Here is a 23,642-nt window from a genome sequence, read left to right on the forward strand (position 1 = left end):
GCCTCCAAATTAGTTCTACCTCCTCCTATGTGCATCTTCCCAAAATAGTCTACACTATCAAACTATTGATTTAAAAAAAAGTGCGATGTGCCAAAATATGATATGACATCATCATCTCTATATATGGGCACATCACAGTTTTTGTCACATAAAGTTTGATTGTAGACAGAGCTTTCTATTGCCTCTCATCATTCTATCGACATTATAATACCCAGATTGTTCTTTAATCATCTTTGTAAAATCAAAGAAATGTCCCCTGAAGACATATTCATGAAAATCTATCAAAATGTAATTAAACGAGACTGTTCCTTTTGATATCTTTACTCAGAAACTGATTTTCTAAGCTCATGATGTACTCGAGGAGTAGCCCTGCTTTATTTGCATGGCTGACTTTATAAACAAATGTCTATCTCATGATGCTGTACTGACATGTACTTTATTTGGCATGGCTGACTTTGATTGTAAGAAAAGTAATAAATTTTAATAAGCATTATATTAATCACATAATCAATACAGCACAAATAAGTATATAAGTAATCAGTTTCTGGTTGCAGCTTCTTTAAATCACAAACGATGCGACTGGACAATTACCTTTTTTTTTCAATCACTGCCACTTAACTTGAAATGAAAAAATCAAATGTACATCCAGTCGATGTGGATGGAGATAACACTGCTAGCCGTCGTAATTTGGAGACATCATCACAAAGTCGGCCTACAACAAGTAAAGATTCTGTTTTAATGGAAAGGTACGTCTTTTATTTTGCTGTTTAAGTATCTTAATAATTAAAATTGTATTTCACTCTTCCCTGATTAGATTATGAAAGACGTTTGCATTGAATGTGTGCCGCGCGCGAGTATGCTTGTCATGTTCTTGCTGCACATGGTCTGATGTGCAAGTTGTAAATAATATTGTAAAATGTTGAATATTTACGAAAACTAGTTTGACAAAAAAAAAACGTGTGTGTGCCCAAATATGGTAGTGATATGCTTAAATGTGGTAGTGATATGACATCATCATGTCCATATATGGGCACATCACATTTTTTGTCACATAAAGTTTGATAGTGTAGACAGAGCTTTAGCATGGTGATTTTAGTTACAATGCGTCAGCATAAATAAAAACCCGTCATGATGGTTCAATGAACTAATTTAATAGTTCGTTAAAGATCGTCACAATCATATCATATTATAACAATTATAGTTTAACGAGCACCATCATAATATTTTGGTTTAGATACATCGATATGAGCTCCATACAATGTTCTGTGTTGCGTAGAAATTAAATATATACAGTAGATTTATATTTATAGATTTTAGTTGTATAAGAGATAAGGAAGAACGTGTTTTACCTAAAGGTAATGGAACGTTCTTACCTTTTGAGAAAACTTAGTGCGGCGTGCAGAATCAAACAATAATCTATTATAAGTACTCAATACAATAATCTATACTGTACCCTAGGCTAATACAGCCTTATTAGCCTAGGGTAATCATTCATAGCAGAAGCAGCAGCCATTATTCTATGTCAAATAGTGGATTGATTTGTTTTGTAACAGTAATCGGAATATATGTACTTTCTTTGGTTATTATTGTATTTTGTGAGTAGGTTTTCATCATTAAATCAAGACTGAGTCGGTCGATTTCAAAGGTTAGTTGGTTTGAGGGTGAAACTATCTAGCTACATTAAGATTATTAAATCTCCGTTAGAAGAAAACGATATTTGACCCGGTATGTTTTATTTCAACTTAAAGATTATACGGAGGTCCTTATAAGAGATCATGATCAATGTTATGGCCTACGGTATATTAGAGTATCATTGTTTACTTACATCACATTGTATGATATAATAATGTGCCACTGATAGTTATGAAATCAATAATTTATTATTCCCGATATCTAATATATTATTTACCATTTTATATCTGATTTTCACATATTTATTCAGAGGAGTGCCTATACAGCCAGGGTATTATATATGCAATCTTGTATCTATAAACAAGGCCATAATATACATGACTGCAGTCGCGTGCGCAAATTTAAGTTAGTGTTTACCAGCTAAAAAAAATTGTAGGCCTTCTAATTCTAATTGTTAATTCGCTTTACCTCACCTCACCTTCTTATCTCGTATTATAGGATCATCTAAACATAGTATATAGGCCTGTACTTGGCTTATCTAGCATCTATTATTTTAATCGATGATAGTGTAATATCAGGGAAGAGTTTAATTTAACTCTTCCCTGGTAATATCTTCTATGAATTCAATATTATTCTATTATTTAGAGATACATCAGCAGACATGGTTGAACAAGATGACCTCGACGTTGACTTTGCAAGTAAAACTACGATGCACGGGGTACAGCGTTTAGTGGAGGAAAGACCTCGCAGCTATAAGATGCTATGGGTTGTCATCATAGTAGCTTCTGTGGGATTCTGTGCTTGGGAAGTTCAGAAAAGAATCTCCAACTATTTTGATTATAATGTGAATACGGAAATTAGCCTGAAATTCTCAAATAGTCTGAAATTCCCTGCTGTTACCATATGTAACTTCAACAGGTATCGGGTAATATGTTTTTATTTCTTAAGTTTGAGTTTTAATTTGCACTTAATGAAAGCAAAACAACAGGAGAATGAAATTGTTCCAAGGTGGGGGAAAACCCTGTCGACAAAGGAAAGCAGTAGTTCTAGAACATCAGTAAGTCAAAGAGTGGCCCTATACATTTTGAACCAAGGTTAAAGATGTATTGTCCCCCTGAAAAATAATTTTTAACATTTTTTTGTTGAATATGCCATTTTAATGTCGCATAATAGTTATTGACTTCGACCAAAAATTGGATAAAAAAAAAATTTATTTACCTGAAAAAATGGAATTTAAAGCAAAAAATGGTCAAATTGGCTGCCAGCCAATGGATTTTTGGTTGAATTTAACCATTTGTTATGTTATTTTATAAGTGAAAACATTATTTTTTCCGTTTTTTTTTCTACGGAAGTGATTAACTTTATTAAAACTACAAAATAACCTATTCAAAGTCTGATTTAATTAATCTTCATTTTTCATGTTTTTGGGGGACAATACATCTTTAACAAACAAGTGTGCATGTCGACATGGACGCAACGCAAGGACGTAAGAACACCGCTAGAAATTTGACCAATCACGACGCGATGGACCATCCGTCGTCCGCCAAACAGTCGCTTGTGATTTGTGTGCACTCGGATTTTCGTGCGCGTTGCGTATATAAATATATATCAGGATTGTATTGCAAAAGTTGTTGTATTTTTCGTATAAGGCATAGGCCAGGCCTACGAAATCCATTAATGTATACAGTACAATAATCTACCTTTTAGGTTCTCCACAATGTTGATGGATCGTCGGGCTAGCTGTTGTGTCCACGTGATACTGGATGACGCCTACCCTGCCTGATAAAGAAGCCCAAAATGGCATATATCTTTATTCTTGGATTGCATTTACATTAGTAAACTATGATCTATGACATTTTCTCGACAGGTACCGATTGTCACAGATAACCGAAGACGAAGTGAGCTATTTAACATGTTTAGCTACAAACGCGTCTAAAGGTTGTCAAGAAGAGCTTAAGGCTCCATTCAATTTGTCAGAACTCACCAACAGAGCTGGCTTTGATTTGGATGCGAATACGTTGTGGACTTGTAATTTCAGACAACAAGCATGCAGTGTTCAGGTGAGTTTCGTCAAAATACCGGGTTATGGAATTAAAAACTGCAAATTGAATCTTTAAAAAGCTTCTTTTTCATTAGAATATCTCCAAGCGAATCAAAATAAATTTTTATATATTTTTAATTATTTAACAAAACAATGTCGTCTTTTGTTCTATGGACCTAATTAACTATACTTTTGTAGTTTAAAACCGGTTTTCCCCTGGACGAATTTATTTGCGAATCAAAAGTTTGCGCATGCGTATTAATATTTTTATTTCATTTTAAGATCTGAAAATGCGCAACCAATAAAAAACTCAGAAATGTAAGATTCGCGCGAATATATTCGCTACTGGAAAACATGGCTTCCAGTAACTCTGATTTATTTCGCATCGCAAGAAAATAAATGAAAATATGAATACACTTGCTCATAAACAAACATTTTAAATGAGAACAGGTTTAATAACAAGCCTCTCCTAGAAATCAAATTTTAAAACTTAATACATTTGAATAATGGCACGTAGTATGGCCTACTATAATTTAATTTAAAATCACGTACTAACGATTAGAAACAAACAAATACTTAATATATATTCATGTTTAACCATTTAAAAGAATTTCACAAGCGTGGTAACCGAGTATGGTAGATGTTGGACCTTTAATGGGGACAGTGAAAGTGCCGTCTATCAGATACAACCTGGATTTGGTAATGGGTTGCATGTCGTAATTAATGTAGATCAGGTAAGATTTCAACAACACGATTTTATCCCAATTTTATGATACATAAACAAAATCTCTTATTTGCCACCCGATTGCTGTATCTCCACATCTATTTCTTCTTAAGTATCATAGGAATATTTGGTAATACATCATCTCATATATCACGGTACAAAGAGGTTACTACTATATGTGAAACATGTAATGCTGTATTACCAAAAATCCTGATACTTCGGAAATAGATACAGCACCGAGAATCGGCTGCATTGCGGTATTTGTTTCCAATGGGTAGTTATCATGTGAGCTAAGTGGCCTATAAGAACAGCAGGCCTCTGGAATTACTTTACAGACGATCCGATTAAAGAATGATATCGAAGTAACCTCATCATTACGAAAGATGGAGACTTGTTCCACCACCAAAACCATAGGCTTAGGAGAGTCTCCAACCCTCGACCACTCGACTCGTCCGTGGAGGAAAACAAATCCTCAATGTTGGACAAATCAACATACTTTTTCCAATAAATACAATTTGTTTCGCCCAACTAAAATTATGATTGTTTATTGTTTTAGGAAGACTATACGGAACGTTTTGGTTTTGATTATCTTAGCATGGACGCTGGTTTACGGGTGATGGTGCATCCACAAAATACGCCTCCTCTCGTATACGGTTCTGGCTTCGCTATTGGTACGGGATTGCATGCGTACACCGATATATCTGTAACTGAGGTAATATTGGCTTCTAGGCCTACTCCTATTGCATTCATATGGTGGTTGAGAGTCACTTCCTCCCGCCGCTCGCATCATGAGCCTTTTACACGATCTTATCTTATCTATCGCCCCCAACTCCCAAAAAAGAAAAAATTTATATATATAAATAAATGGTTTGTGAAAATTATAAACAAAAACGTAGATGCTTAATCATAGAATCAATCCATCCTCGTTATGGTAATAATTGCTGTCGGCGACCTGATCCCATTTATTCATTTATTTGGTCAAATCAATTTCAATAACAATAAACAAGCAGGAACATGGCAACAAAAGGGTACAAAACATCAATATGATTAATAAGCATTAAAAGCAGAAAAACATAAGTAGAAATCGCAAGTAAGTTCTGTAAGCAGATTTGTGGATATTGTAGTAAAAATTAAAATAAATAAAAAAAATGTTGAAAAATCATATATGATCATAATGGAATTTGTCGGGCAGCTTGTTACGACATTTATTCATTCATAATAACATTTGTTTATTTTTTAAAAATAGAAATTTAAATATAAATAATAAAGAGGTAAAACTCAGGAAGTAATAAAATGGTCTTCCTCCAAAAAAAACTTGTGACGGATAACCAGTTAAGAAAAAAACAAGGCCATAAACATGGCTGCAGTCGCGTGCTCAAGTTAGTGTTTACCGACCGACCGACATAGTGAGCTGTAGAGTCGCGTTGCACGCGACTAAAAAAAATGTAATCATAGTTAATTGTGTGTGAGATGAGCACAGGGGTTTAGTAGGCCTACATTCTGTAACCGTTTCTACTTCTTCAACAGTTCAAAAATCTTGAAGAGCCGTGGGGAGAGTGTAAAGAGGACCAGACATTAGACTACTATGACACGTACTCGTTCGATAATTGTATAAATGAATGTCAACTAAAACGCTATGTAAAAAGCTGTGAATGTAGACCAGAAAGGTGAGAAATACGATAAGTTTTCGCTGTCTACCCTATCAAACATTATGTGATGTACCCATATATGGACATGATGATGTCAAATCACTACCATATTTAAGCATATCACTACTATATTTGGGTACATCACACTTTTTTCGTCAAACTATAGTTTAATAGTGTAGACAGAGACATCAGACATAAACTCATTGTAACTCCTTAAATCCAAGTTTTGAATTTAAATATTTAGACCATAATTTGCCTATATAAAACAAAACAACGAACAACGAATCTATTGTTGTAGGTCGAACAATATTAATTGTTCCATTTAAGATACTTCTATTATATCATAATTATATTTACAAAATGTTTTTTTTTTTTTTGTGCTAAAGTCTCTTAGGTCCATTCCGTATATGCAGTCGGAGAGCCGCGTTGGGAAATATGACCGTTATCACTGAATTTTCGACTTCGCATGACGTCATAAATTTTAGAAGCCCTCTCTCGGCACAGAAGCATCAACGTTTCGCGCGAAAACATTAGCATAAAGTATACGTCATTTAATAGCTGTTTAATAAACATTAGTAGGCGAAAAATTAACCATATATGGTAAGATCAGTTCCTTATATGTTTAAGATGTCGCAGGTCACCTAATTTTCTGAATAATTTGTTGGATTTGTTGTCAGCGACAATTTCTTTCCAAAGTTCGTGTGCGTCCGTCAAAACTGAAGTTTTCTAACAGGTGTTTGTTTACAAATTTTCCATTAGTGGGATTTGCATCCCATACAGTGAATTACCAAAAAACCGACGTATATGGATAGAGTAAGTATCAATAGTCTGTTTTACGTTAAAATTGGCTTGAAACCCTATTTAAGCTTCCTATAGCGAACATTTTAAAAAAGGTCCTCATGTCATATATTGTTACGTCTCGCGGCACTAGTTCCGTCGTGTGTGGTGCATGGTGTGTTGATTGTGGTTGTTGTAGGTGAGTATATGCACGACCTGGTGGATCGTTGTCGTATTATATCGGCCTAGGCCTAGTAACATGTTCTGTTAATAATTTAAATACTTTAGTTACAATTTAGTATTATTAAAGTATCGTTACAATCTTACTCTATATTGAAGATGCATTGGGAAGTTTTAAAAAGATAATTAAGCAAATCGCAGCCTGATACATGTATAGGCCTACCTATTCTATATAGTTAAATATTTATTTATAGTAAAATTATTGACAACTGAGGGGTACAATTTATTTATAATATTAATAATTATTACAATAAACAGACATAAGGAAATTTTGTATTTGCTGCTTTTTCATGGTAGGCCTATATCTGAAAATGTTTTCAGGTTGTTGAATAATTATACTGTATAACGATGCAATGTTTTGTTCATATCATAGTTACAATTATTTAAATAGTTTCATTCATTACATTTCAGCTATTTATTTTCATTTTAGGTTTTTTGTTGGTATCAAGACTCGACGATTTTCTGTCTCGTTCTTCAATATGAGGTTGGACGGTGGAAGCTGTAATGGTTTTCTCGATTTCAATATCATTGCTGCAGCTGATAGTTTTTCATTTTATTCGCTAATAATAATATAACATATACATTCATACGCATTCAAGTTTTAGAAGCGTTTCAGATCAGTCAATGATAAGATATAAATTAAGTTGCAATTGATTGATTGATTTACTTTATTAACCAGAGTCACACAGATACATACAATATAAACATATAAAACAATAATAAAATCAGTACAACCGTAAGACTCACGTAAGTTAATATGATATAGGCCTAGCTAGTTTGTTATGTTTGATGAACAAGGTGCTATTTAAATAAAAGCAAGTTTTTATATACAGTAGTAGTATTTACTATTTATATCAGTATTGTTTGAAAGATATTTGTATTAAAAACTGCTTTTTCACATTCTTTATACGTAAAAAAAAAAATTGGTTGCTTGTGTGAAATGCAAGTTGTATCTAATAAATTAATATTTATATACAAGTGTGACATTTACTGCCAGATACTGAAATACTGAGTACCAACCAATCACTGTAACAATACTCAAGTAAATGATGGACTTATATTTTTATATCTTGGTTTCAGCTGGGCCCATAATTATCTTTTTTAAAAACATGATCATATAAAAATACACGTTTGAGTCTCTGAAACAAACATGCCCGATTTTATAAAACATTCCCCATATATAAATTGAAAATGGGTTATTTTTTTTTGTTTTTCCATTTATTGTTTTTTTAACAGTTTTTTATTTGTTCTGGGCCTAGTTTCTCCTTCAGGCTTCTTCTTGCTTGGTATATGAGCAGAGCTGGGATAGACCTACCACCAGCCTAGACTATAGAATACCCAGCTACTATTATTAACACTCACTAGGGTAGGCCTACCTATCTAATATTAGTATTATCAGAATTACTCAGCCTAGCTAGGCCTAGAAAATACTATTTTTAGGCCTAGCTAGGCTAGAAATCAAGTAAGTAATTATAGTAGGTAGCTCAGAAACCAAATAGAACAATAATCGGGGAGCAAATTGAAATCTTAGGCCTATGACGTAATACGCCTGCATGAAAACCGTATTGAACACAGACACGATTCGGTCCGGGACGATTCGTACCAGCTTCGTAAAACGTAAACAAAGTTTCAAAATGGCGATTTTTCGATCGAAACAGAACAGAAATGTAGTAGGTTTGGTTTGATTAGTGGGAGTTGCATCCCAAGAAAGCTTAAAATTAGATTTTTATTTTAATAGATAGCTTAATAGTTTATCTTGAAAGGATTTTAAATTCGCTTTGAAACCTTATCTAGAAAATATGAAATTTAATGATTTTTTACCATCATTTAAAAAAAAATTAAAGTAAAAAAGTTTATACATAAAATAATGATATTTCTTGAAACAAAAAATCTGTGGAATTTAGATCACAGTTTTTATCATTATTTACGCTTGTGGTTCAACTATTGAAATACGTTTATTGATTTCATTTAATATCAAAATTATACCATTTTCTAAGTGTACTAAAATAGCAAAAATTCCAACATTTTCCACGAAGCGCGCCCTCACAATGAATGAAATCAGTGATGCGTTACCAACGCGGCTTTCCGACTGTATGTGGCTTAGAAGAAAAAGAAGTAGAATGCGTAGAAAGAGTGTTTCGTAAGTTCTTTATGTTTTGATAATAATGTGTTTATAGTTGATAGTGTACTGCCACAATACAACAATTAGAATGAATACGATCTTAAAGCTCGGTTCTCCCACTAGGACGCAAGGACGTAAACCGCAACGAAAGCGAATTGACCAATCAGGTCGAATAATCCATCGTTTGTGATTGATCAAATCACTAAAGCGTGGTTACCACTAGAACGCAACGCAACGTAACGTAGCGACGTATCGACGCAAAGTGCTGTATTGCGTAATCACAAGTGGGAACCGACGACGCAATAGTGCTGCAAACATCGTAGGTTTGATTTCACGCAGGCGGGGGCAAGCACAATGTTTGGAAGTGCATTTTCTTACGTTGCGTAGATTGCGTTACGTTGCGTCGCTAGTGAGAACCAAGCTTTATACGTTGCGCTTACGTCCTTGCGTCGCATCAATCAATCATTCAATCAAAATCAACATTTATTTCCAAAATGGTGCCGTCAAAAAAGCAAAAGCTTGTGTCAGGGACGCTAAAACAAAACATTCAAAAGCCTAGTAGGTACCAAGCAAGATGAATATTCCAATGATACTTAGCAAATATTGTAGTAGGCCTATGTGGCGACATAGTCAATAGAAATAGATACTTTCTGTTTACTATCAGGGCCGTAGCCCTGCATCAACTTTTTGTACTGTGGGGCACGTATTTGGAGGATTTTCGGAGATGAGGGTGAGGTATTGGGCATGTCGGGGATGGGGGTTGGCAGTCGGTTAAGGGAGGTTCGCTGTAAAGGGGGGGGGGGGGGGGGGTTCGCCCGAACCATAAAAAACCCCCCTGGCTACGGGCCTGACTATGGTGGAGATACAGCACTGGGAACCGGTTAATATATGAAGTAACAAATCACACAGCTTTCCCCTCTTTTCACTCAAACATTCCGTTTCGAAAATAATGGTTTTATTAATAATTATAATTACAATCCTTTTGCTTTCAGTTGACATAACGAATGGTGAACTTGAATGCGACTGCGCAATTGAATGTAATGACTTAACGTATGACACTAAGCTGTCGTACGGAAGTATCCCGAGTTATAGCATAGCTAAGGAGACAGAGAAGGAATTTAACGCTACAGCTGAATTTATAAAGTAAATGTTTTAAATTTAATACAATTTTGGGGAAAAAGTAAAGAGAGAAAACTCTTCTCCCGAGATAATGAAATAGCAAATATTGAAAGAAAAAAGTTCGAACTCTCGTGTAGCAGTCTGCTTGATATTCAGGCGCCCTCTATAAGACCACTTGGTCTTTAACAGTATGTTCAAGTTGGGTTGGATAAAATTCTATCATAAATAATATGGTACGCGGCTTCACATATAAAAATAGATTTTAAACGTATAAACATGTCTACATATGCCTTACATAACATCCTAATATGAATCAGTATATTATATTTGAGAAAACTATGTCGACAAAGAAATGTCGAAGATAAGAAAACTTTTATAAAAAATTTTCCTTACCCAAAGCCTGACAGCAAAGAGAATACCAATGAATAACCAAAACAATACAGATAATATATACAAATTGTATATGAGTGTCAATAAATGAATGTTCGAGTGCAATGGTACAAATAATTCCTTGAGGTGTTGACCAATTGCTCATTCTGTAACATAAAAACACTGTACTTTGACGTAAGAGTTGAATAATTCCATGAAATGAATGAAAGATGAAATGTTGTATTTTTACCGATTGCTCATTCTTTAACATAAAGAACGTATTTTGACGTAAGAGTAGAATAGTATGTATATTGAATATCATGTGACCCACAATCCTCCAATCAAATGACAAGATATATATGTTATAGTTCTAACATACTAACCTTTCTACTACCTAGGAATAATGTGGTTGTGATGGATGTGTATTACTCACTCCTGTCGACACAAGTGTTTACCCAGACCAAGGCAATGACCAGCTCGGCATTATTGAGTAAGTCATTCATAATTAATTGGATAACATTCTCGAGAAATCAAAAACTTGACAACAATAAGTCATTCTCAGTGAAGAGAAAACTGTCGAATAACAATTTAATTAAGCAAAATTGGAAACTGGTACAATGAAAAGGAACCAAGGAAAGACAAATCTTCCAAACAATACAAAAACCAAATTTAATGAACAAATGTCTTGACACAAAATGTTAAATTAATAAATACCATTTAATTTATCTTTCCTTATTGTCTTTTTAAAAAAATCACACATCACATTTTGTGGTCAAACAAGTTTGATGGTGTAGACAGAGCTTAAGAGATAAATAATAAAATAAATTAGATCCTGATAAGATAAGATAGATAATTAAATCCTGTGTTATTTGTGATTTCACTTTTGCAGGCGATATCGGTGGACAGTTGGGTTTGTTTGTTGGTGTGAGTTTCATTACTATTATTGAATTTATGGAATTCTTCACTTTAAAGTTCAAGTTGTTCTTGAAAAGCAAAAAAGGAAATCGAAGAATCAATAAATCTGGAAACGAAAACGGAAACGAACTCAATTCCAGGACGTAAAACCTATAAGAAACTTTTAAAAAAGAGAAAAAAATGAAAAACGCGTTCCGTAAATTAGTATATAAGTATTATTTAATAAATATAATTTATACGAGTGTAGTACAGTACTGGGATGTATATATATTGCAATAACTGAACCTAACCTCTTTACTTTAAATAGTTATGTAGCAATTGTCGAGCTATAAGAGAATTCAATTTACAAAAACCCGTTGAATAAGAAAAGTCGTAGATTACGATTTCACTACTAACATTTAATATGTTAAATTATTGTACATATTTGTATTGATAATTACTGTAAAATTCTAATATTTCTACAGTATTGATAATACGTAAATATTATTGCGAATAATTGAAATATGTTTTACATTTTATTAATTTAGTATGTGACATCCAATTATTTTCAAATCCAATTTTGGCCCGGCAGTTTGGAGCTTCACAACGTCTATGGTAAAACTTGAATTGCGTTGTTCTTTATATATATTCTACGGACCTTGTGTGAATGGATAAAAGCCAAAAAACTTTAGGGAATACATTTTTGTTATACTGATGTCACAAAATTTTGTATTTTTCTGATTTTAGAATATGTTATTTGTAAAGTAATGGCATAAAATTTGAACTGAATTCAAATTGAATCAAATATTAAAACCGAAATGTAGAGTAGACATTACTCTATAGGCCTACATTGATAAAAATAATTAAATGTTTGAACAAGAAAAACTGTACTTATGGCTATTTGTTATCAAACACTACCCAAAATTGTTTAATAATCTAGAATTTTAGATATATTAGTCATATCTTAAAAATAATATTTACATACGTTTTTGATACATTATTTAAAGATGTATTGGGGTCCCTGAAAAAATATTTTTTTTAACATTTTTTTTGTTGATTATGCCATCTTAATATCATATAATAGTTATTCACTTTGACCAAAACTTGGATCGAAAAAAAAAATATTTACCTGAAAAAACTGTAATTTAAAGCAAAAAAAAATAAGCCAATGGATTTTTGGTTGAATTTAACCATTTATTTTGTCATTTTAGTGAAAACATAATTTTTTTTCCTACGCAATTGATTAACTTTATTAAAACAAACTACAAGATAACCTATTCAAAGTCTGATGTAATTAATCGTCATTTTTAATGTATAATGTATGTACAATTAGAAATGCGATAAAATAATATTTTATAGAAAAAAGAATATTTAATGTTAACATCGATTTTTGTGTTCACTCGATATAGGTAGGCATGCATAAAGATACCAAAAAATGTACGTAGTGTAGACCTCTCATATCCCATGTACTGTATTTTGTTGCTTGTAACCCGTTTTTCCCTTCACAACTTCAATGCTCAAACTTGTGGCCATGTCAAGAACTTAATCACAAGATGTTGAGATGTCTCCTGATTGTCGTTAATCTTCCTCTGGCCAACAGAATAGACCACTTTCATTAGTCTAGTGTGCAAGGCTATCAAACAACTTGATAGGTCTAGGTGACATTTTCTTTGAAGCTGTCTTTTCTATAAATTGGGTTGGATGGAACAACTCAGTCACCATGTACTTCATCGGAGTGAAAATCTAAATTCTTGAACTATGATCTAATCGGATACTATAAAGGATATTACGTTTTATTTAAAATTTACAGTCCCTTTCTTTTTTATACAAAAAATAAAGAATACTAAAATCAAAAAACATTTTGTAGTTTTAATCAGGTTATTTTAAAAATAATGATAAAAAAAATAAAAAACAGTAAATCAAATACAAACCAATTGAATTCCAGTTTATTAATCTTTTTAAAATTATGATTAGGTTAAATAATTTTTCGTTTCCATCAATTTTTTTGTCAAAGTGAATAACTATTGTAACATTAAAATGGCTTATTCAATAATTAATTAAAAAAAGTGTGGGGTCATTTAAGCCTTTGATCTTTAACCTTGTGTCTCCAGAAGAAAGCACAGATTAAATGTTATTTTAAAGCTTTTGTACCTAATACATTCTTATTCAAAATACTCAAGTTTAAGATATAGAATAATTGTATATAGTGTAATAAATTGACCTTTGACCTACACTCCAAAAGCAAAATTAAATTAGTTATTCTGAATTTAAAGGATAATGTTTGTATGTCTTTAAAACATTCTTTACAAAAAAGTTTTCAAATGGCAGCTATTTGGAATTTATGGAAAATAAGTAACTAATAAACAACCCAGGGTAGATTTTAGATACTAATATCTATATAGGCCTATATTTTTAGTATGTTTTAACAACAACAAAAAAACATTTTGGACAGAAAAAGCTATACCACCTATTTCTATATTACAAATAACATGAGAAAATTTCAACCATTTATCTAGAAACACTATACAGAAATTACCCGATTCCCCACGATAATTTTAATGGAAATAGCAAGAGCAAGCTTTCAGCCAGCCATGCCTGCACCATGGTTGCTTTAAAATTCAATAATTGATTTACGTAAATGTTTGTTTTACATTAGAGCAAGATTGGTACAAAAAGATATCACAAAAACAATTCACAAATTGGGGGAATCACACACCTGTTACCATGGCAACCATTAATTTTTCAGTTTTGTTATATTTACCTAAAGTGTGATTAATTACCAAAGTAAAATCCATTTTTTGGCATTTGGCCATGCCACTTTTTAATGAAATAGGTTGATATTTGTAGTCAACCGCTCTTAACTTGCTGAATTTGAGAGTGTCAATGTAATAGTAAATGAGTGGAAACTGTAGACGCAGTTTCTTGTCTATAAACATAGTACCGTACGAGAATCGAACACAGAACTTTGGGAGGAACCCCGATGTACATCAACTAGCGGTGCTTTATTATTATCGCACTTCAAGTTTGACGTCATCAGCTTCATCGTACGCACTACCTTTGTTGTCGGCTGCCACTGTTGTCTGTTGATTTCTCCTTTTTTTATCTCCCTTGCAGCACACGGCATGCCCCTTCATGAAAATGTACTGACCCACTTCGAAAAGCGTGATGACGCTGCCTCCGATAAAAAGTCCCAACTGACCTCCAATGTCACCTGAAACAAAGTTTTTATAAACTGGATTTATTTATGAATACGAAAGTTTTTACAATATTCTAATGTAGTAATGTTGTGTATGGAATACTGTAGTAGTGTGCCCTTAGCTTAAATCTCCAGAATAATGTACTACAGTAGGCCTAGACTAATCGTATGCCAAGTGTCTAAAGTATTTTTTTACGCTCTTATATTCATTTGACGAGTGTGATTACTTTAGTTTTGTCTAGGCCTATAAGTGTAGGTGTAGGTATGGAACGCCATGTGTGTGAAAATGTTTATCTTACAAGCTTTAACTACAATTTTGGAGATAGATTTAATTGTTCTTATATGCCCACAGGAACGTTGAATTTGGCACATTTTAAGCTATGGACGATTTTAACAAAGTGGCAGTAATTCTGTGTGTTATTCATCTCTCTCTCGAAGTGCCATATCATGAGACTTTGGCGCTCATGTTGGGCCACAATTCTCTGTCTATTGCCACGTTCAGCAACTCCACTTCTTTGGCATTCTCACCTCTATTCCGAATCCATTCAGCTATGCTGGCCAACCAAGTAACTCTTTTTCTCCCCTGCTCCTTCTTCCTGTTATTCATACAATGGTTAAAACAGAAACTATACTTACTAAGAAGAGCTGATGACGTCATGGCTGGAGTCTGTTTAAATACTTGTAAATTGAGTTCTTCAAAATACACATCAAGTATTATATAATTTTTCCTATCAAAACAAATAGTTGTAACACTTTCAGAATTTTCTTTTCTTTACAGAAAATAAAAAATGCGAGAAGTACTAATGTTTTATTTGATTGTTTTTAAATGAAATGTAAAGCAGTCTACACTATCAAACTAGTTTGACAAAAGTGTGACGAGCCCAAATATGGTAGTGATATACCCAAATATAGAAGACATCATCATGGCCATATATGGGCACATCATATTTGTTGGTCACATAAAGTTTGAAAGTGCAGACAAGGGTTTAACACTAATGATCTATGGATTATTCTTAATAATTATATAAATAGAGTGTATTTTTTTTGCAAAATTGAGAATGATGGACCATCGATATTTTGTTTGTAGATTGATTACATGCAGACGGAAGGGGCATGGGGGACCTCCTCCCCTCTTAACTAAAAAATAGTATTAGCCTTACGATATTTCTGCACTTGAATCATTGTAAGAATCAAATAGCTCATCCTCTACTGATAGGTTGGGTATTGAAGCGTACGTCACTGACGTTGTGAACGCAGTGTACGCGCATGGAACTGGGCAGTCGCACTCTTCAAGTGTACCGTTCTTTAACTTTCCTAGAGAAAGGAAACAGGAAAAGAAGATATTAAAAGTAGAGTCAACAAATTCATGTAATAACAGTAATTGCTACTTTTTATATAACAAGGCCAACAGCCATTAAGTCGCGTGCTACAATGCATAGTGATACCGGACCGACAGACCGACAGACAGACAGACCGACAGACAGACCGACCAACCGACCGACATAGTGAACTATAGAGTCTACTAACTCGACTAAAAATATACTGAATGTCATACTTAGTACATCTGAGGCACAACCTTCGGTTTCTTGTGGTGTACATTCTCTGTGATCGTTTTCTCCTGGGTATCTACAATTACAAAATGTATGTACTATTTTAGTCAGTGTTATTGCCTCATAATCTGTATCATGCTATAATGTAATCTAGTCATAATCGTCATTGTCATTTTATCTTAATGATGTCATCATTTTAACTAACGTCATATTGTATTAACGTTATTATTTTGAATTAAATTACGTCATCAGCACAATATGATTTTGATTAACCAATCGTATTTTTTTTTGTCTTACGTACGTGGGAGCAACCGTATTATTATTATTATTATTATTTTAAATTATAAAATATCAAAGGTAAACGTAAAACCATAATAAACACAGACAGTGAAAAATTAACAAGAATAAAGTTGGTGTACTCAACAAAAACAAAAACACTAACCGTATAGGTCTGCATCCGCACTTTTCCGCGATATGTTTAAGTCGACATTCTAGCAGACATCCAGACACCGTGTACACAGGGTAGTATTGTAACTTCAATGACTTGTCACAATGACCGTACGGTTGGTCTAGTGTTTCTACCTAGCATTTGGAAAGTTATTGAGATCATTAAAGAGCTTGGAGCCTAGACCAATTGGAAGAAGCAACGCAATTACGTAAGCGCGCCGCAAGTGATTTGACCAATAAAAGACGCGATTGATCATCCGAACTGTTAACTCACTTGCGTTATGCCTATACGTCATTGCGTTGGTTCCATGGTGGGAATCAAGCTTAACTGATGCATATTAACAGTTGTGCGTATGTATGTGGGTCTCAGCCTAGTGGACTACAGATGTATATTGTGGCTTCAATATGAAGTACTTGCCTTGACTTTACGTGTAGATACGAAGGCGTGTACACCCGGAGGAACTCCAAAGCCTTTAGACTCCACAAGTGGTGGTTCGTCCTGTGAATGTACCAACACTTTCAAGCCGGCTTCCATGTTGCCCTCTGGCTTCTCTGTGTATTCATCCTTGGGGAAAAAAGACGCATTTAACGTGGTAATACAAGATGCCAATGCCAGCAAAAAACAGTACAATGTGAGGTAGTCAAGGTTCTAGACGGAGTTTCAAATTAATATTAGTATAAATTGAATGTTTGGCACATATGGCGTTTCATACGTATAATTTCATAATCTCATGCACCCAGACAAAAATCGAAACGCCGACTGGCATAACATAAAAAAGACAATAAGTACAGACTTGGGGTCTTTGTATGTCATTTTAGCGACGGATTATCGAAAGGATCAATAAAAGTAAAAATTGCATTCCCTTTCTCCAGTTAGGAGGAGGACGCCACGAAAGTTTTAACGCAACACAAAACATTTGACCAATCACATGCGACGTTATTACCGACGATTATGATTGGTTAAATATTTAGCGTCATGTTTTGTGCGTTCTCGTAACCTAGCAAACGGTATATAATACGTTTTAGGCGCTTACTTGTTGTATGTCAATCATTATCTGGAGGGCGTTGCCTGATCCAGGTTGTTTGACCTTTAAGATGTCCCAATACAATCCAGAGTTGAATGTGTAGCAATTGCCGTATGACGTATACAAGTGAGTAAAATTCTGAAATGTATCAACATAATTGCACTTTCTCATTACAGAGCTTAATTGGGCATCATTTTTAGGAGGGGAAGTAATGTGTTATACCATTTAAATTCTTGAAATAGTACAATGAATGCATCTAAACATAGCAGGTGAAATTATACTTGTAAAATTGGAGGCTAACGAGCTTATACACACAATCTGCCCCTTATCGGTCATGGTTGACTTCACTCATGGTTGACATGTGCGTATGTTGCATGTGCGTGTGCTGCACTTTCCTTATGAATATTAACATGAGTATTTCAAGGTAACACGTTAAATAAAACATACATTAGTTTAATTCTCTCGTAATTGTTGTTTGATTATTCACTGTTTTAGTATACAATATATTAATTCAGTTTGTATTACTAATGTAACTATATTTGCATTTGAATTTCAAAGAAACGTAGACCTGTAACACTAGTGTACATCCCGATAGTGTATTTTTCTCAAATAAATGATCCTGGGAAAGCAAGTACTGTACATTAATCATAGGCCTATATATACACTGTTAATGTTGCAAAACATCTTAAAAGTACGTGTAAACCATATCATATACTTTATACTACTACGTGTAACCATACTTTAGAAGTGCATGTAAACCAAACCTTAGAAACGTTTAACCACAAGGAGTTACCTAACTCTTATGAACATCGGATACGTGTGAAGCGAACATTAATATAACTCGTAAGCTCTGTCTACACTATCTAACTAGTTTGGCAAAGTGTGATGTGCCCAAATACGGTAGTAATATGCCCAATTATGGTAGTGATATACCCAAAGATGGTAGTGATATGCCCAAATATGGTAGTGATAAGACATCACCATGTCTATATGGGCACATAAAGTTTGATAGTGTAGACAGAGCTTTAAATACAATTCCGACAACACTCACCACATTTGTACATCCCGATTTATCTTTCCATTTGCATGTCAAAAGTGTGTCATTATTAAGAAGAAAGCCAGTTCTGTTTGTAAACTCAGACGTACTAAAGTTTCCTGCATCTGTGAACACTTTGTCGTAGTCAAAGCTACCATCAGAAAGGCTGCCATCCGAAAAATAATCATATTCTTCGGCTTCCCATAGATACTCTATAATTTCATAATCACCATCAGTTAGAGCTGATCTTCGATACCTGAAAATTGAAAAATACTGTAGTTATTAAGAGATCTATCTCAGATTTGTCCTGCTATTGAGGCAGATGATGCCGCAACGACGTAAGCGCAACGCAAGTGAGTTGACCAATCACAAGCGACAGACACGGATGATCCATCGCGTCGTAATTGGTCAAATTATATTGGGCGCACTTAAGCTTGGTTCCCACTAGAGACGTAACGCAAGAACGTAGACGCAACGAAAGCGTGTTGACCAATGACAAGCGACAGTTTGAATAATCCATCGCTTGTGATTGGTAAAATCACTTACGTTGCGTTACGTCCTTGTGTTGCGTCTCTAGTGGGAACCAAGCATTACGTCGTCTTTGCGTTGCGTCCAAGTGGAAACAAAGTTTTTCCACACAGGTGACAAGAGTAACTTCAGGTGCGTCCACACTACTACTGCGTGTACACATATGCCTGCTGTAGCTTAGGTTCTTTATTCACATATACAATTGCACCGTACCTATTAAAATTGCAGATGGTAACGGCTGGAAAGTCGAGTTCATTCACAAACGTCAGATTAATTTCAGTATTGACGTTGAACATATAATATTCTTTAAATCGTAGGCTGATTTGCCAGACACACAACCCTAATCCCGTCAAAAATACCAACACCCATAGTAGCTTGAAAATCCAGCGTTTACTTGTGACGATATACTGGAGCCCATGGAGGGTAGTATTGGTTGCAAACTCCGCTTCTAAACTTTTCTTGTCTGACATTATACGTCTGCTTTTAGACAATTTTGTCGTCTGCTTTTAGGTCGTCTGCTCTCAAGTCGTCTGCTTTTAGGTCGTCTGCTCTTTGGATCGTATGCCCACGTCGGGAAACACGTTTGAACGTTTGTCTGCTCCTTTTGGATCACCGGTCTCTGCTTCTCTGCTTCTTTTTCGCTCGTCGTAGATCGCGCGTCTACCCTTTGGATTGTCTTCTATCAGTCTCGTGGCATAAATCTAATAATAGACAGAAGTTAGTAATTATAAGAATTTAAATAATATTTAAATCTTCTTTCATAACAATCGACTGAAATATCAAAAAAGATTGATTTTCATTATTTGCAAACTACTACAATAAGACGACCTTGTCATTTTACTTATAAATAATGCATTATTTTGATGTCATTTATTCCAATTACAATACCTTTACAGTTTGTATACAACTATGAATTTGTCAAATTTATAGCTTGATTTGATTAAAATTATGTTACTAATACTGGTAGTGGAGCAAAATGATACGACAATAAATAATTATTATTATTTGGATCTGAATAGAAATTAGTCGATTAGACTAAATGTATGCATGATTAAGTATAAATTGATGTAGTTAGTAAGATAATTCATTCATTTTGTTACCGTATTTCTCATAAAGAAAACACTTAAAATCAATACAGAATATTGTCTTATTATTAACATTTGCTATTGTGTAAATCTCTGTCTACATCAAACTTTATGTGACAACAAAATGTGATGTGGCCATATAAGGACATGATGATGTCATATCATTACCATATTTGGGCACATCACACTTTTCTGTCAAACAAGTTTGATAGTGTACACATAGCTTTACATCGAGTTAAACTCGGATACGATTCGTACAGTAGTGAGCCGATTATTCCCTTATGACGTATTAAACGTTTATTGTACAGCGAGGCTGTCAGGTTATAATGACGACCTGATTAGTAGAGTGTTATTAGAGGGCAGGGGGATATGGCGTCTTTAACGATTTATCCGCATAGATATCACCAATATTCATAATGCTATCAAACACAATCTTGATGAAAGTTTAAGTTAACTTCACCAATCATATTCTTATTTATATTTAAGTTTAAGTTCAAAACGGCTTCTTCAATTTTGAATGTCAAATTATTGTATCTTTCCTGAAGTACGTTAACACGAAGTTACACCCGCAGATAAATCAATCAAATTTTATTGTCCGAAAGATGCTGGCAATATGTTTATACAATTGTTCTATCTTTTGAAAACTTGTAAATAATATATTTATTTTGTTGTACGTTGGGTTACTACAATTATTATACAAATTTATTTTAGTCAGCAAAAATACTGGTTGTGAATCAAATTAAAATAACCATCTTTTGGATGAGATGCTAGGCTGACCATCAAGCAACATTACAGTGAATGAGAACGATGCAAAACGGTGTGCGGGTCTCAGTTCAATATTAGAACGCTTCTTTGAACTTAAATCCCACTTGAACGCAACCGCAGCGCAGAGGGATAACAAATGTGGCCAATCACGACGCAATGGATAATTGCTGCCATTTGATTGGTGAACCCAACTCTGCGTTGCGCCTACTTATTGCGTTGCGTCCAAGTGGGAGCACAGTTTTATCAAACTCCGACGCATCATAATACGCTGTAAACAATATATGCTTAGTTTTCCCCTAAAAGTGGGTGCCACCAGGCTGCCACCAATTAGTGGAGTAAACTCTTATTTTCTCCTTTGGGAAATGTTACCTAAAATTGGGAAAGTGGATGTTTCCCTGGCGTGGGAAAACTAGATCCCAGCTTTTCGGGGTACATTACCCAGCTTTTCGGGGTACATTACCCAGCTTTTTAGTGAAAGGTTTTATTACACCAGTTATTGGTGGCAGCAAAGTAGCAACCACATAATCTGGGTTATCTGGTAACACCAAAATGTGGGTTCACAGTGGATTTCCTAAAAAATACAGAAACGAGTAGAACAAATGTATTCAAGATACACACATCCAACAAAGCAACCTGAATTTAAATAACAGTAAAGTGCATAACATTCTTTGTGTATAATTATACATGAGAACACAACTAAAAGTCTGATCTACATTTAACAGTACGAACACCTTCATGGAAGCTCACATCCAAATAAATCATTCAAATGTAGCCATGATGGATGTTTTTTTAACTTGTTTATTTTGACACTGAGATAGAATGCCATTTACTACACCACTAACTACAACACAACACAATGCATGATAAAAATGGTTGCTAAACCTATTCGTTGAAATCACAGCACTCACCTAGCTCTGTAAGGACGAACCATACACCAGCGACGAGACACCGAATTACAAAAGTCGATTCTGTAATGTATAAAATAATATTCCGAGATTGTGTCACACAGACAGATTGGTGGTCTATTGATCCGTGGTCTATTGATCCGTTAGCTGATGGATAGAATGTGTATATTACCAGCCAATGTCAATTACTGTATATTAGCAATGAATAAGTCGTTTGGTATTGGTTGTCTGTATTTATTGTGTGACACAAATCGACCAATAATATTAAGTTATTTTTTCGTCGTCCGTATAAATTTCTAATCATTATATTTCATTATGATACAATACACAATAGCACGATTGTTTTTATATTTATTTATATGCACTTTAATTGTGTTTTTATTATCTTATCGACATTTGACATAAAAGCTCGCCTGCGTATTATTGTAGAAAATCAATTGTACAGAGTATTTATGTTTATGGGTATTTATCAAGAGCATGCTCCGGTCTTCGTATATCAGCTATTATTTGATACTTACTTTACCCGATTATCAGTGCTGTATCTCCACATATATTACATTATTATGTTTTCCCAGATATGTCATAGGAATATTCGGTAAATACAGCATCTCATTAATTTGGTATCACATGTGGTGTCTGTATCATGTAAGACGCTAAGTTACAGTATATGATACTAGGCGATACATGTAAAACACATGTGATGTTGTATTACCAAATAATCCTATGATACTGGAGAAATTTAGATACCGTGCAGAGAATCGGGTGCTAACATACTTGGTATCTATTTATGATAGCGCCATCAACGACACATTGGCACATTTTTGTCGCAATCAATAAAGTGCAAGCGTACCGTATTTCACATTGACTTTAATTACAATTTTCATCCTCATAGTGAGCGCAATACCTCATCGATATTTACCGTATAATTTGCCAAATACATCAATACAATCAATACACTAATCAATTACTATTAATAGAACTAGCGGTATTATTTCATTTGGCCTAGTTTGTTTGAACACTATAATTACATTTCTATACTAGTTATCATATTGGTTATTTGTTTTAGAGGAACGCGCATGCTCAGTGTGTTTTACGTAAATATATTATCCAGGTCTTGTCAACTACAGGGTAAACGCTAAACTCATCACCAGTGTGAAAACAACATACATTCAGATATCGATTCTTCACAACGTGTTTTAAAGTTAAGTTAAACAATACCCTGACTTTCAACATAATCGATTGACAGTCTAGAACTGTTACAATTATTGAAATAGGTCCCCACACTAAGTAAATAACAACTTAATGCTACGTTCACACGAGACTAGGTTCAGTCTGGTGGCCTAAGAAACTGCAGGGTATACATACGACGGTTTTATCAGTATGAATGTAGTTAAGATTGGGAGAATGTAACTAGCTCATTACCAACTGGAGCAGAAAAAGTAATCATGTTAACGCATCGTGTGCGTGACGCACGCACGCATGCACGCACACGATTCCAGGTTTTTGATTACTTTTTTCTTTTTGTTTTTCATTAATAA

At 34.2% G+C, this 23,642-nt stretch overlaps 2 protein-coding genes across 3 annotated transcripts; one reads left to right on the plus strand and one right to left on the minus strand.

The window, feature by feature from the left end:
* The first annotated feature begins 1,521 nt into the window (after positions 1 to 1,521).
* On the plus strand, positions 1,522 to 12,497 carry LOC144843500 (bile acid-sensitive ion channel-like). The gene is made up of 13 exons (XM_078700287.1): positions 1,522 to 1,645; positions 2,278 to 2,550; positions 3,500 to 3,692; positions 4,282 to 4,407; positions 4,954 to 5,109; positions 5,925 to 6,064; positions 6,433 to 6,579; positions 6,806 to 6,859; positions 7,494 to 7,564; positions 9,126 to 9,203; positions 10,178 to 10,328; positions 11,072 to 11,163; positions 11,563 to 12,497. Exons 2-13 carry the CDS (start codon positions 2,294 to 2,296, stop codon positions 11,733 to 11,735), a joined length of 1,638 nt encoding a protein of 545 aa, XP_078556413.1. The 5' UTR covers positions 1,522 to 1,645; positions 2,278 to 2,293; the 3' UTR covers positions 11,736 to 12,497.
* A 1,950-nt stretch (positions 12,498 to 14,447) lies between these two features.
* LOC144843601 (acid-sensing ion channel 2-like) lies at positions 14,448 to 19,995 on the minus strand. 2 transcript variants are annotated; one of them, XM_078700462.1, is made up of 9 exons: positions 19,563 to 19,995; positions 18,837 to 19,077; positions 17,795 to 17,923; positions 17,179 to 17,325; positions 16,756 to 16,895; positions 16,319 to 16,389; positions 15,924 to 16,077; positions 15,400 to 15,491; positions 14,448 to 14,778 (listed from the first exon to the last, which is right to left on the minus strand). In XM_078700462.1, exons 1-9 carry the CDS (start codon positions 19,817 to 19,819, stop codon positions 14,576 to 14,578), a joined length of 1,434 nt encoding a protein of 477 aa, XP_078556588.1. In that variant the 5' UTR covers positions 19,820 to 19,995; the 3' UTR covers positions 14,448 to 14,575. The 2 variants fall into 2 exon arrangements, with proteins under 2 accessions (XP_078556588.1, XP_078556587.1); XM_078700461.1 differs by having other exon boundaries at positions 14,450 to 14,778; positions 16,756 to 16,891; positions 17,175 to 17,325; positions 19,563 to 19,993.
* Between the last annotated feature and the right edge of the window lie 3,647 nt (positions 19,996 to 23,642).

Source organism: Antedon bifida, chromosome 5, assembly GCF_963402885.1.
Source record: "Antedon bifida chromosome 5, ecAntBifi1.1, whole genome shotgun sequence".
NCBI lineage: Eukaryota > Metazoa > Echinodermata > Crinoidea > Comatulida > Antedonidae > Antedon > Antedon bifida.

Excerpts from the sequence above, each read along its gene's own strand:
- LOC144843500 (XM_078700287.1), top strand. The coding sequence starts at position 2,294 with ATGGTTGAACAAGATGACCTCGACGTTGACTTTGCAAGTAAAACTACG. Across the intron at positions 6,065-6,432 it reads TGTGAATGTAGACCAGAAAG|TCTCTTAGGTCCATTCCGTA; the intron begins GTGAGAAATACG and ends TTTGTGCTAAAG. Across the intron at positions 6,860-7,493 it reads AACCGACGTATATGGATAGA|GTTTTTTGTTGGTATCAAGA; the intron begins GTAAGTATCAAT and ends TTTTCATTTTAG.
- LOC144843601 (XM_078700462.1), bottom strand. The coding sequence starts at position 19,819 with ATGTCAGACAAGAAAAGTTTAGAAGCGGAGTTTGCAACCAATACTACC. Across the intron at positions 16,896-17,178 it reads TATCTACACGTAAAGTCAAG|GTAGAAACACTAGACCAACC; the intron begins GCAAGTACTTCA and ends TCCAAATGCTAG. Across the intron at positions 16,078-16,318 it reads TTGTGCCTCAGATGTACTAA|GAAAGTTAAAGAACGGTACA; the intron begins GTATGACATTCA and ends TCCTTTCTCTAG.